The sequence below is a fragment of the Heterocephalus glaber genome, unplaced genomic scaffold (assembly GCF_053883595.1).
Source record: "Heterocephalus glaber isolate CG9 unplaced genomic scaffold, H.glaber_assembly_v1.0 deba00001673, whole genome shotgun sequence".
In the NCBI taxonomy this organism is placed as follows: Eukaryota; Metazoa; Chordata; class Mammalia; order Rodentia; family Bathyergidae; genus Heterocephalus; species Heterocephalus glaber.
Genome location: NW_028258410.1, coordinates 22,084,877 through 22,098,713, shown reverse-complemented (window position 1 = coordinate 22,098,713; position 13,837 = coordinate 22,084,877). Strand labels below are relative to the sequence as shown.

The 13,837-nt window shown below is 38.9% G+C and overlaps 1 protein-coding gene across 1 annotated transcript; it reads right to left on the bottom strand.

Moving 5' to 3' along the window:
- Nucleotides 1-1,100: 1,100 nt before the first annotated feature.
- On the bottom strand, nt 1,101-10,360 carry Wfdc8 (WAP four-disulfide core domain 8). Its single transcript, XM_004858246.2, has 6 exons — nt 10,269-10,360; nt 8,435-8,544; nt 5,215-5,355; nt 3,758-3,925; nt 2,457-2,597; nt 1,101-1,547 (listed from the first exon to the last, which is right to left on the bottom strand). Exons 1-6 carry the CDS (start codon nt 10,358-10,360, stop codon nt 1,408-1,410), a joined length of 792 nt encoding a protein of 263 aa, XP_004858303.2. The 3' UTR covers nt 1,101-1,407.
- Nucleotides 10,361-13,837: the final 3,477 nt, after the last annotated feature.

Genomic DNA, 13,837 nt, shown 5'->3' with positions numbered 1-13,837 from the left:
AGAGGTAAATAATAGATGGATGGAGTCAAGATTTGACATGAAGTAGAAAACTGATGAGAAGACAATAAGAAGATCGATAGATGAGTGAATGGATGGTAGGCAAACAGGTAAGCTGAAAGGCATGTCAGTGGAAGGATGAGCATATGGGAATTGGGTACCTGAATAACTGATGAGTAGATAAGTGTCTGGAAAGATGATCGTAAGAGTTAAAATATTATCTCAAGTTAAAGATATGAAAAGAATTATGTAAAGAATAATTTATGCTGCTATAAAATACTATATTTAAAAATTTAGAGAAAATTGATCAATTTCAGGAAACTAGAAAAGACCAATTCACAGAGGAGGAGGTAGAGAACTTACACAGAATGTCAGAGGAAGTATTTAAAAACTACTAAAGTGAAACACTATAGAGGAAACCTGACTTAGAAGCTTTGGAGTAGAACTTTGTATAGCCTTCAAAGAACATCACTTTGATATATTATCTTAAAATTTCAGGTCATAGAAAAAGAAACTTTCCTACTTAGTTTTCCTTGCTAATTTTTAAAGTGTTATGACCCAAAGAACAAAATTGAAAAAAACATGGACTAATTTTTCTTTTGACTATAGATGCTAAAATTCTAAATCAACTATTATTAAATGATTCACAGTGTATTAATAACAAGTAGATTAGGGTTATCCTGAAAATGTAAGATGGCTCAACACATGACATTTTTTTTTTTGGTACCAGGGATCAAACTTGGGTCCTTGTACTTGCAAGGCAGGCGGTGGAACCACTAAGCTAAATCCCCAGCCCAACACATGACATTTAATATGTTATTGTTTAAGCAAATTAGAAAAGTCATTATGTTGCTAGATGCTTAAAAGATATTTGGTTAAATTCAACATTGATTTCTAGTAGCAGCTATAAATGAATGAATAGGAAATAACTTTAAAAAGAAAATAACCGATGCAATAAACCCTACTTATCCCAAATCCAACAACATATATTTTTTTTGTTCATCAGGATCCATTGACTTTTAAATAAGGAACTAGAAAAGAATTGATGCTATTGCCTTTGTTTTTAATTTTAATATTTTGGTGCTGGGGTTGGAACCAGGACCTACTATGTGCTAAGCACACTCTCTACCACTAAGCTGTACCCCTAGCCCTCACTGCCTTTATTCTCAACATTATTACAGAGGTTCTACAAAGCAGACAAAGATAAAGAAACAGTCATGAGGTTGGAAAAAAAAGACCCAAATTTATCATTATTTAAGGTATAATTATATATAAAACCACAATAACCTCATTAATATTTACATAATTAGAAAAATAATTTGGCAGGGTAGTTAGATATAACACAAATAAAACTGGTAGCTTTTTTATTATGGCACTGAATTGATTTTTATGATATTTTCTACTTACTGTTCAGTTTCGGGGGTGTATGCACTTCAGCCCACAAAATGGGCAGCATTTCTCCTTCAATGGACAATCAGCATCATTCAGGCACAAGGGTTTATCAACATAGTCACATGACACCCGCTTAGCTGGGCAAAAGCCTGCTTTGACTTTATGAGATAAAATAAGACGCTTGACCTTTAAATACTTGAGACAGATTTGGGGAGTCTTGGGAAAGCCAAACAGGGCTTTATTCTGATTAGCCTCTTTCTGTCCCCTACAGTAACAACAGAATGGAGGAGCTTGAGTGTCAACTCTCTATGAGTAATAAGTTAAAGAGCATCCAAAAAGTAAATCTCTGCTATCTTGGATTTATAGCAATCCAACAGGATTCCTGCCTGACACTATAAATTAGTAGATTGGGGTTATATAATCCCAGAGCACCAGAGGTGGAAAGAGTATTAGAGAGCACCCACAGTTTCCTTATCTGCTAAATTGCAGGAATGGAGAAAATTACTCAAAACTACACAAAAGCCAGTGGAAAAGTTGAAGCCAGTTGAAAAGCCTTTGACCCTTGCCACATACTATGCTGTACCTTAAAATGCTGAGAATCCCTGGGACTAGATGAGGGAATTTGTAACTCCAACTCCAGAAGCTGGAAAGTTGGATTCTACATCAAAAGCATTGGCAAGTAGTCTTTTCCCTGCCCATATTATAGAATGTGAATTATTAGGGATATACCAATGGCTAAGAATTTGTGTGTACGTGAATCAATAGACATTGTCACTTTGCATGTCATTAAAGAATGGGATTCAGAAAAAATAAATTTTCTTGGAGAAGAATGGAGAGTGATATCATGCATAATTGGCTTTGAAGGACAACACTAGTATCTAGAGGTCAAGTGGTCTACAGGAGAGCACTGATTAGGCATTAAAAGGGGAAAGTTTCCCAAGATACCTCAAAGGTCAACCCTAGGGACTACTGAGGTTCAAGATCACCCCATCTCCCCATTTCATGGATATCCTCACATCCCTGGAATATGCCCAGTAGATTCTGGGAGGCATATCCTCAGTCCTTACCTGTCCAGGCCTTGGCACAAACAAAACCACAACTGCTTTCACAACATTTTTCCTTCTCAAGGCAATCTATGTCACTCTTACATGATGCTGGACACTCTGTTCGAGCATCATAAGGGAAGAGTGGGCATTGTCCTTCCTTGACTAAAAGAAGAGCAGATGTGAATTACTTCAAACTCCGCCCATCCCACCATTCTTAAAACAGATTTTCCTTCTCTTCAAAGGTAGAATCCCTGGATGCAGTGGGCTTCACCCTACCCCATCCACCTCCAGGAGGCTGTGGTGGAATAAAGCATCTCTCTGTCTCATGGAATGTGGTAGAAAGAATGCTGGACTTGGTGTCTGAAGTCCCAGTGTAAAGTCCCGGGCCTATCACTTAGAAAATGACTTCAGTTTCTTTCTGTATAAAATAGGGATAATTATATGAAATGTATACAAATCATTGTCATCCACTTTGGTGGTTTTGCTTTGACTTTGAATAAAATGTGAAGCCATTACAGTATTCTCAGTAGAGGAGTGACATGATCTGACTCATGTTTTGAAATACTCATTATGGTTACTGTTCTGATGATGGACCCTAAGAAAACAAGGATAGAAACAGGGAGCCCTTTTGGTAGGGTGTTTTAGTAACCCAAGTAAGAAGACGGCATTGTTACCCTGAAGAATAAATCCATAGCCTTCACTCTCACCCCACTATATTCACCACCTCCAGTGTCTACACTCACTCTCTTGGATTGCAGAGCTGGCCTGTCTATGTTTATTCTTTGGTGAGTCCGCAGGGTGACGCTCGACAGGTTGATATGATGAGGAAACATTTCCCCTCAAAGAGGTACACCTGGCTCTCAGGTCCTGCTGACTAAAATCTATTAACACCTTATGTACACTGTCTCATTTTTTGACACAACTCCATTAGGTAAATAATATTATTATCCCTCCAGTTCTTGTTGTTGTTTTCAGTACTGGAGCTTGAGCCCAGGACTTTCATACTGTGCTATGTCCTCAGCCCTTTTTTATTTTTTTACTTTTGAGAAAAGGGCTCACTAAATTGTGTAAACTGGGCTCAAATTTGCAGTCCTCCTGCCTCAGACTCCCACAGTTCAGGCACTGCCACCATACCTGGCTATTATCCCCATTTTATAGACAAGAAAACTGAAGGCAGGCAACTTTCCCAAGATGCTCCAGCCCATGAATGACAGAGTTACAGCTTGAACCAAGGAAATTTAACCTCAAGTGCTGAGACTATAACCACACTGACTATTTCAAGTTAAATAATGACCCTAGACTGGCAGTAATATGTGTCTTACCAATTAACATGCAGGCATCCTGGCACTCATACCGGTCCAAGAAGTTATTGACATTTCCTTGGCAGCCACTGTATATAAAGGGTTTGCATTGATATTGTTTAAAGTCAAAATACCAGCGATTCAAATTCTCCTGACAGTTTCCTGTTTTTAATGGTAGCATGCAGGGCTCTGAGGTCAAGAAGAAAAGAGAGAACAAGAATAGAGATAAAAAAGAGTGAGTCAGGACCCTAACCTTTGTCATAGTTCGTGGTGTTACCGTCCAAGTCATAAAAAAAAGTCAGAAAAAGAAAAAAAGACATAGCTTCTAGTCCTAGCTCTACCATTAATATTTTATGTTGTCAAGTACCTCTGAGCATCCCTCTTTTCTTGAAAAGGATGTTATAAAGAACATATTCAAATACTTTGAAGCTGATCTTTCTTCTCAAATGCTTTGAGCATTGAGAAGGAAGGACTTGTTCAGCAACTATATCCAAAGTCCCTAACAAAGTGCCTGATACAATGGAAGAAAAAAAGCAGCCCCTGATGTCTGAAAACTCATCTGACACAGCTGAACCATATTATTCCCGTTAGACATAAAAACTGTCACAGAACATCCATATTGCATAAGACCATGGTAAGACCATGATAAAGTGAGACAAGAAGAAGATAACAATGAAGCTTAGAATACCAAAAGCCTTCTATTCTAGCTAACACTAGTGACTTAGGCTTCTTTACCAATTGCAGCTTTGTCCTCACTATGTGCTCTGTGTAAATAAGATTCACTGAGATACTTGGCCATTGAATTGTCCTTTTTTTCTAGCAGTATCTACTCTAAGACAAATCCCACTTCTTTAGAACCTTTCTCAAACTACTCAAAGCCAAATCCTTCAATAGATTCTAACAGCTTCATTCTGCGATGCCTCTTTGTTGTTTATAGTGAATACTCTGCCTCACTAGAATGAGCAATACATTCACCTTGTCTACCTGCAGGTGTGTCCCTGGTAGTCTTTAGCTAAAGGATACTGATAATAGCTATTTGTTGAATGAATGGATCTCTATAAAATGCACAGTTCCCTATGCATATTAGGTGCCTAATACTTAGTGTTACCAGAAAATTTCCTTAAGGCCAAAGAGTACAAAAATGACCCCAGCATCTAATCTGAGGTTTGATTTTCCCACAGCACCCACAACCATCACTTGACACATAGTTAGCATGCAAATAACAAAAAGTATTTGCTATTTGTGAATGATTGAATGTTGGACCAAGGAAACTGGCATCACTATTATCTAGTTTATGCTCACAAGGCCTAGACTCGTGGTTTATACTTGAAGGTGGAGAGTTAAATTGGAGAATGAGAAAAGCATAAACTTTGGCCTCCTGGTCCTACTATCCAAGAGAAGCATTCAGTCAAGACTGGACAGAGAAAGAAGTGGGAAACCTCAGAAGTCACCTCTGTCCTCAGCCTGGATGGCACTACCTTCGTATGGATCCATGCATCTTTTCCTGCAGCCAAAAAGGCAGCACTTCAGGGAATCCTGGCAGTCAGAATCCATTTTGCACAAATCCAGAAGTTTAGTACTATGGATGAGCCTCTCTTTGGGGCACACTCCTGGTTTCTCTGCAAGAAAAAAATGCTCAAAGTCATATTTCATGGGAGCTCCAGCCTTCTCCCATAGCAAAGCCATGAAAATCTCTCAGCCCTATTCTTCACCTTTAATTCTCAGCTCTTGCTCTGCTTATATTTAGGGGTCACATCAGTCTCACCACTCATATCCCACTTAGATGGATCTGAATCGGGAATTTGTGGCCAGGTAATATGGACAGAAAGTAACTTGGATTCCAAAGTTGGGGATTATGTAAGGACCAAGACCCCTGGCTTAAATTAAGGAGCTCCTCTGTCTACCAGAAACCTACTATTTTAATACTTAACTCCTCCACCTATAGCATCTTAATCAGTAGGGGAAATTGGTAAGGAGTAGTGGAAACATGGGAACAAGAGGCCAGAACCCTGCTTCTTGTAAACTCAAGACTAATCTGAATTCACACTGTGAGTTACCTCTGAGAGGGGAAGGAATGGAAGAATGGAAGGAACACTATTAGTCAGCTCTGTCTTGGCGGCCTGGATCCAACAGTAACTAGCTAAATAAGCTGGGGGAGGTATTTTCCTTTGTCTGAGTCCTAAGTTTCCCGTCTGTTAAATGAGAATGGGCTTAAGGCTGCTTGGAGGAACTAAGTAGGATAATGGCCATAATCCTCTCAGCACAGTGCCTGGCACATGGCACAAGCTTGACAGATATGGGTTGCTCCTGCCCTTTGAAGACATGACTTCCTAATTTCAGTACTGTGGTATAAATAATTCTAATGTTGTGCCCCCAAGATTCCTGTCCTCTGGTTGGTAATCTAGGCATTGTTGTGGAGAAATAGTGCAGATGTAATTAAAGTCCAAAGTCAGTTGACCTTATAATACAGAGATAACTCAAGTGAGCCAGACCAAATCAGTCCCAGCCTGATGAGAATTTGAGCAGAAACCCCAGATGCATCATCCCAGACTCCTGACTATAGATAATTTGTACCACAGCAACCAATAGTTAATAAGGTGCTCTGTGGCTCTAAATTGAGCATCTCAGCCATGGAATCTAATCAGACAGATATAAGCTTTTTAAGTAATACTCAGTGTTGGAATTATAGAACTTTAGAATTTGCAATGACCATATTTATCATGAGCACCAACCTTCTTATCTCATAAGTTTAAAAAAATTAGGTCAGATAGGATAATACAGTGAATTAAGGGCAACTCTGGAATTTACAATCCATTGATTTCTAATTTCACTGTACTATGGTCTGATAATATGCATAGGATAATTTCAGTTCCCTTGCGTTAATTTAAGCATGTTTTATGAGCTAGTATGCGATCTATTTTGGAGAACATCTCATGCATAGCTGAGAAGAAAGTATATTCTGAAGTTGTGGAATGGAAGACTCTGTAGATATCTACTAAATCCATTTGTTCACAGGTTTGGTTCAGTTCTGATATTTCTTTGTTGAGTTTTTGTCTAGTTGATGTGTCTATGTGTTACAATGGGGTATTAATGTCCTCCATTACAATTGTGTTAGTGCTTATTTGATTTTTCATATCCATTAATATGTGTTTTATATAGTTGGGTGCACGGGTATTTGGTGCATATATATTTATGATTGTTATCTCTTCCTTTTGGAGTTTTCCCTTAACAAGTATGTAGTGATGTTCTTTGTCTCTTTTGATCAGTCTCAGCCTGAAGTTCACTTTGTCTGCAAATGAAATAGCTATCCCTGCTTTTTTCCGGGAACTAACATCTTCCCTAATGACTGGCTGCTGAGATTTTTTAGTACTTTCCAACTATATACATTTTACTGTTCATACTACCCTTAATGTACTCTCCAAAGGTGATCTGAAGCTATGAAGAAAATATAGTTTCCCATGTGGCACTCATATTGAAATTATCTGTGCATCTTTCCAAAAATATAGATTCTAGACTGAATCAGATTCTCTAGAAAGTAAGAGCTAGGGACATCAACTTTTCAAAAGCACCCTAGGTGATTGCAGGGCAACAAGGTGTAAGCTACTGCTTGGAACCAGAGCTCAAGGTTTGGGAAAATCAAATATGAACTCTTCAAAGGGATAAAGAGGCATTGAAAGGGAAACCTTGGAATATGGCACTTACCTACCCATTTTACTAATGTTGGCTCCAGCCTCACGCCTGCTTCCTGGAGACATTTGAACCTTGGCTTGGATTTTAGTCATTGTAGCTCCTTTTCCCACTGTCAATGTGAATTCTTACTCAAAACCCTCCTTCCTCCCTAGCCAGCTCTTCTTTTTTTTTAACCAGCTCTTCTTAGCCACTTACCTCCTGTATGCACGCACCCTTGCTGATACACATGCTCCAGGGCTCCCCAGAGTTCTGATTTCATCTTTCTCTTGACATTGCTAGATGCATACTTCCTGGAAGATGACATCCATTCCCAAGATCCTGATTGTGATTCCCATACTCCTGTCACAACCATCCTTTATTCCAAGCTAAAGATCTGTATTTCTAACTGCTTGAGGAAAAAAACCTCTGTTCCAACATGTTTAAAACAGAACTAGTGTCTCCCCATAACAAAATGGCACCTCCTTACTCTCTGTTCACCATCTTTATATTTGATATCAATAGCTTCAGTCTCTTGTTAGAATCCAGAGATTAACTCCCCCTTCTCCATCACCCCAGCATCCTGTCTATTATGGATTTTCATCAATTGTATCTCTTGAATCTCTCCCTTAAACCCATAGTTTCTCCCAAACCCTACCTTCTCTCCCTCTTTACCACCTCTCCACCACCTCTCCCTCAGATCCACACCTGACCACATCCCATCTCTCTTCTCAAGTATTGCAACAGCTTCTTCACAGATTCTCTCCTCTCGTACTCATGCTTAGTGATTTGTAAAATTTTTAAAAAATTAAACCTGAGAGACACATATTGGGAAAAGCTAGAGAAATACTTTGGGAGGAACATGCAAGGGAAGGATTTGGAGGGGCCAAGGCAGTAAGCATGGGTAGCTTTCTGTGGCTCTGAATCCACAATAATGGTGGCCTCAACCGACACTCACCCTTCCCTTATATTTAATGCTCAGTCACCAAGAGCACCTCCAAACAAGAATGGCTACAGCTTCTCTGCACCTACTTTTGATTTTCTTCGCATATGATGCAGAAGTCTGCTCCAAAGAGAGGGAGAGAAGCATCAGCAAAGTTATGTTCCTCCAGGAAAATGTAGGACAGTGGAGAGGAAGGTGCCTGTGTGGGAGAAGAGGAGCAGAAATTAACCGCAATCCAGAAAGAGACCCAAAATGTGTGCAGATGAGGCTTAAAGAGAATTTACTAGATCCCCTTAGTTCACAGATAAGAAAACTGAGGTCCAAAATGGGGAAGAGATTTTTCTGAGCCCAGCTGGTGAACCAGGGCAGGCCTAGAACATTCATTCCAAGAAGCTCCTGGGGCTGCACATCCTACACAGACATTTGCCCATTGTGCTGCTCCTAGGTAAGAGATCACATTTGAATGACCACAGGATTTTCTGGGCATAGCTTGAGGGTTGGTTTGCTCAGAGTCAATCTCGGGGCAAGCTCAGACATTAGTGGGCGCCTTTTCTTTACTCCACTGGAGACGGAAACAGACAGTGTGAGATTTTCTGGGAGGCCTGAGCAGACTCTACTGGGTCTTGGTACCTCAAAAACAAAAATGATCCCAGATGACCTTGAGTTAACAAAGAGATTCCTCTTATTCCTTCTGGGGATATCTAAGTCTAGAATCCTATGATACTCCCAGACAACCCAATAAACAGTCTTCCCCCGCCCACTGAAGCTCTCCATCTTCCACATGTGTCTTCATGACCTATTATATTTTTTATTGTAAGACATGAAGAACTAATAATGCCTTACCGTATTAACTCTTAGAGTAAATACATTTCAAAAACAGTGAGGGGGCGAGAGAGAAAAAAGTGGGAAGAAAGGGGCAAGGAGAGGTCTTCATGCCAGTACATGCATGTAATCTGTATTGGTAGCACTTCAGACACTGAAAAAGCTATAAAGATATATTTGAGTAGCATTTGCCAGAGCTCAGGGGCCTGTAGATTAGAAAAAATAAAATAGGAACCTCATTAAGTCTTCTAGTTAATCCTGATAGAAGGAGTTAAAAACAAACTTTATTAGAGAAATTTCCCTGGGAAGCAGGTCAAGGATATGCATAGAGAAAAACCAGATAAAGAAAGACACCAAATGGCCTTGGGACTTGCACCAAGAGGCAAAAAAAAGAGCTGACAGGCAGGACCCAGAGACAAAGCCAAGAGCACAAACCGAAAGCCAATAAATATAGGGGAAGCAAAAGGAATAATTAACTTTAAGACAGTATGTACTCACACCTATGCACTAAGATATATGTGTGTGTGTGTATTCACTCTAGAGTCACTATATTATTCACTCTAGGGTAATTATAGAGTATAATGCATATTCACACACCCCCTTACCAACTCTACGCCAACCATGAAAAGATGAACTTGCCAGCTAGCCACCACCCCAAAGGTAAGGCCTTAAAAGGCAGGTCAAGGACAAGTAAACAAACAGAAAGAAGCTGCATGTCGACCACTGGAAGAAATAACGATAGACAGAGATGCCCAGAAGCCAATCTAGCTATGGCAAGTTCCGAGGTAGAGTAGGAGAAGTCACTCACCCCCCTATAAAAGCACCTGGGAACAAGGGGCCCATCTTTGTTCCCACCTTTCTGGAGCCCCCTACTCTGATGGTTTCTTATCAGGGTAGCTTTCTATCTTTTCCATTCCTCTCCCTTCTTTTTTCTCTTTACAAATAAAATGTCTTCTTTTCACCAAACTTTGTCCCTCTAATTTTTCTTTTTTTTTTTTATACTGGGGATTGAATTCTGGACCTTGTGCTTTCAAGGCAGGCATGGTGCCACTGAGCTAAATCCCCGACCCTCCTCTAATTTTTCAATGGGGCTGAGTTTACCATCCCAGTGAGCTACTTAGACGGCAGAGCAGTGGTGCTTGTTTTCCAGCTGCATCATCTTTGGTTCCCTGACCAGGAGCCACACACGACATTCTGAAACTCTACTATGTGGTTAACTAACAGTAAAGATTTGTGGCAATTTAGTCTTCTACCCTTTCTTCCAGAATTCTAATGCCATATTCTCCCCCATATTTTACAGTAGTACCTGGAATCTTTAATAATGGAAATTATAACCCCAAATCAGTGATCTTGGTTTCAGTCTTAACTTAGTCACTTATCGTAGATCCTTAGTTTCCTCACCTGGAAAATGGAAATAATGCAACTAACTTGGTAGATTTGTTGTTACTATGCGGTTAAGATGAGAGAGAATAAAGATTTAATGCAGCAATGTAGAATGGTAGAAAATTTGGTGTTTGGAGTTAGAGCTGAGTTCACGTCCTGAATCTATCATTTCCCAGCTGTGTGGTTTGGGCTCAGTCTCAAACTCACTAAGCTTCCATTTTTCATAAAGAAAATAATAACATCTACCTCAGAGACCTGAGAATTAATTGAAGTATTGTAGTAAAGCATGGTAGCTGACATATAACAGTGCTTAATATATTTTAGACAGGAGATAAATTATAAAACCATGAATACCAAAAATAGTACTCATTTTTAGTACTCATTTTTTAGCTTTTGAGTCTGTAGTCAGAGAGTGTGAATATCATTACTTCACATCCTCTAAACGACCTCTATGGTGCTTAAAATTCTTATGATCAAAGTATCCTTTTGCTTTGTAATTTAACCTAGTTATACCTATTAGCCCATTTTTAAGAATTAGTTTGTCAGATAACCCTGTAGACCGTTAGTAGAAAGAAGAGCTCCTGAGATAGATCTGGAAAGAGAAATACAGATAACAAAATTTCCAAATGTAATAGAAGATATTTAGTCATAATTTTAGTATATGTGTATCCCATGCAATATAATAAATATAGTTATACAAAAATTATTTATTGTTCATCTGACATTCAAACTGTACTCGTCACCTGTATTTTTATTTTCTAAGTCTGGCAAATTTAACGCAAAATGAAACCAAAGGCTTCACCGGTTAGACACAAGACAGATCTTGTGAGATCAAGTGAATATGATTGGAGAGTTGTCAGGGAGGGGTGGGATGGGAGTGAGGCTACAGAACTAGAACAGGCCTGGAATCCATTTGCACAAAGGCGATGAAGAAATGGCAGTTTCATGAGGAATGAGGAGAATTTGCTTGAAGTTCATGTTCCATCATCAACTCACTATGTCAACATGAGCTACTTTCACCTCAGTTTACCCATTTGAAAGATGAATGGATTTGACTATATCAGTCATAGCAGTTTAAAAATTAGCATTTACACCTTGTTCACACAATGCATTTGAGATCCATTTATGTCATTCTGTGCTGTTCACTTCCTTTTCATTGCTGAGCTGTCCATTGTATGGATGTACAAGGGTTGCTAATCCATTCACTAGTTAATGGACATTTGAGTGGTTGCAATTATGAATAAAGCCAGTACAAACATCTCCATGTGACTTTTTGTATGAATGTTTGTTTTCATTTCTCTTATGTAAATACAGGGAATAGAATTGCTGCATTATGTGGTAAGTGTGTGCTTATAAGAAGCTGCCAAACTGTTTCAAAAAGGGGCTGTACATTTTGCCTTTTCACTAAAAGTATATGAGGATTCTACCTACTCCACATACTTGTAGCACTTGGTATTGTAAATGTCTGTATTTTAGTTATTCTAATACATGTGTAATGGTAAGACTGTGTGTTATTTTAATAGATGAAAATATTTAGCCTACATTTCTGGATTGATAAGAGTCTAAATCACTTTAAATATGGATGGGGAGATTTTTTTCCTCTTTCACAACTGCCCCTGGGACGATTTTCAAACCCAGTGGGCTCCTTGGTTCCTGAGCCTGGTTGACAGGACTTTATCATCCAATTAAAAAGCTTCTGCACAGCAAAAGAAACAATTAGCAGAATGAAGAGGCAGCCTACAAAAGGGAAAAAATCTTTCCCAGCTACTTTCCTGACAAAGGAGTCCCATCCAGAATATATAAAGAACTTAAGAAACTTAACAACAAAAAAGCCCTGATCGATAAATAGGCAAAATAACTAAACAGACACTTCTCAAAAGAAGTACAAGTGGCCAATAATTAGCCATTAGAGAAATGCAAATCAAAACTACTTTGCTATAAATGTCTCTAATTTCTCATTTTTTATGGCTGAGTAGTACTCCATTTTATTTAAAAAATCACATTTTCTTTATCAAGTCTTCAGTTGATGGGCATTTGGGCTGTTTCCAAGTTTTAGCTATCACAAACTATGCTGCTATGAACATGGGTGCACATATATCACTGTGGTATGATTCTTTTAATTCTTTGGGGAAGATCCCCAGCAGTGGAATAGTGCGGTCAAATGGGACTTCCAGTCCTACTTCTTTGAGATATCTCCATACTGATTTCCACAGTGCTTTCATCAGTCTACACTCCCACCAGCAGTGGAGCAGGGTTCCTCTTTCCCCACAGCCCCGCCAGCTAAGTGGATGCACATTGAGGTGATACTCGTAAGTGAAATAAATAGGACACACATGTATAAATACCGAATAATTTCTCTGGTGTGAGAAACTGAAAGTGTAAATAAGGACTAAATGTATAATAGGTAATGTGAAATAGGAAGAAAAGGAGCAAAGGGGAAGGAAGTGGGAGGGCTAGGGGAAAGGATAGAAGAGAATGGGATTAATATGAGAAAATGGAAAAATAGGAACAAAATCTTTGTAAATAGGGAGGAATGGAGGGGTTGAAGGGAGGGCTGGGCAAGGGTGAAAAATAAGAACCAAGAGAGATTATGTAAAGGTACAAATTTCCAATGATGAATGTCATTTTATTGTATACCTAAAATGTACCAATGATTAGAATGAATAATCAATAATGTAAAATAGGAAGAAAAGGCCCAAAGAGGTAGGCGTAGTGGGAGGGGCAGGGGAAAGGAAAGAAGGGAAAGGAAAAATGATGAGAAATGGAAAAAATGGAAATAAAGTCTTTGTAAATAGGGAAGGGTGGAGGGGGTGAAGGGAGGGCTAGGAATAGGGAAAAAATAAGAACCAACATGCATTATGTAAAGGTACAATTCCCAATGAGAAATGTAATTGTGCTGTATACCTACAATGTACCAATAAAAGAATAAAATTTAAAAAAAAAAGAAATTCCAACCCACCCCTTCCCCTGAAGGTATCTTCCCAAAAGACTTAAAGACAGCATATTTCAGTGATTCATGCATACTCTCGTTTATAACAGCACAATTCATAGTAGTTAAATTGTAGAAGCAGCCTATATATCCGTCAACAGATGAATGAACAAAGTGTGGTATTTATACATAATGGAGTACCACTGTACTATAAAGATAAACTTTAGTCATTTGTAGGAAAATGGATGCACCTTGAATCCATGATGTTAAGCGAAATAAATCAGACACACAAGCTTAAAAATTGTAAGGTTTCTCTTATATGAAAAACTCAAAGTGATCCCTCCCGCCACTCCCGGCC

What these genes read in the sequence shown, in the direction of transcription:
- Wfdc8 (XM_004858246.2), bottom strand. Translation starts at nt 10,360, where the DNA reads ATGTCGTGTGTGGCTCCTGGTCAGGGAACCAAAGATGATGCAGCTGGA. An exon ending in ATGCATGGATCCATACGAAG is followed by an intron (nt 3,926 to 5,214) that starts GTAGTGCCATCC and finishes TCTTGACCTCAG; the next exon opens with AGCCCTGCATGCTACCATTA. An exon ending in GGATGCCTGCATGTTAATTG is followed by an intron (nt 2,598 to 3,757) that starts GTAAGACACATA and finishes CTCTTCTTTTAG; the next exon opens with TCAAGGAAGGACAATGCCCA.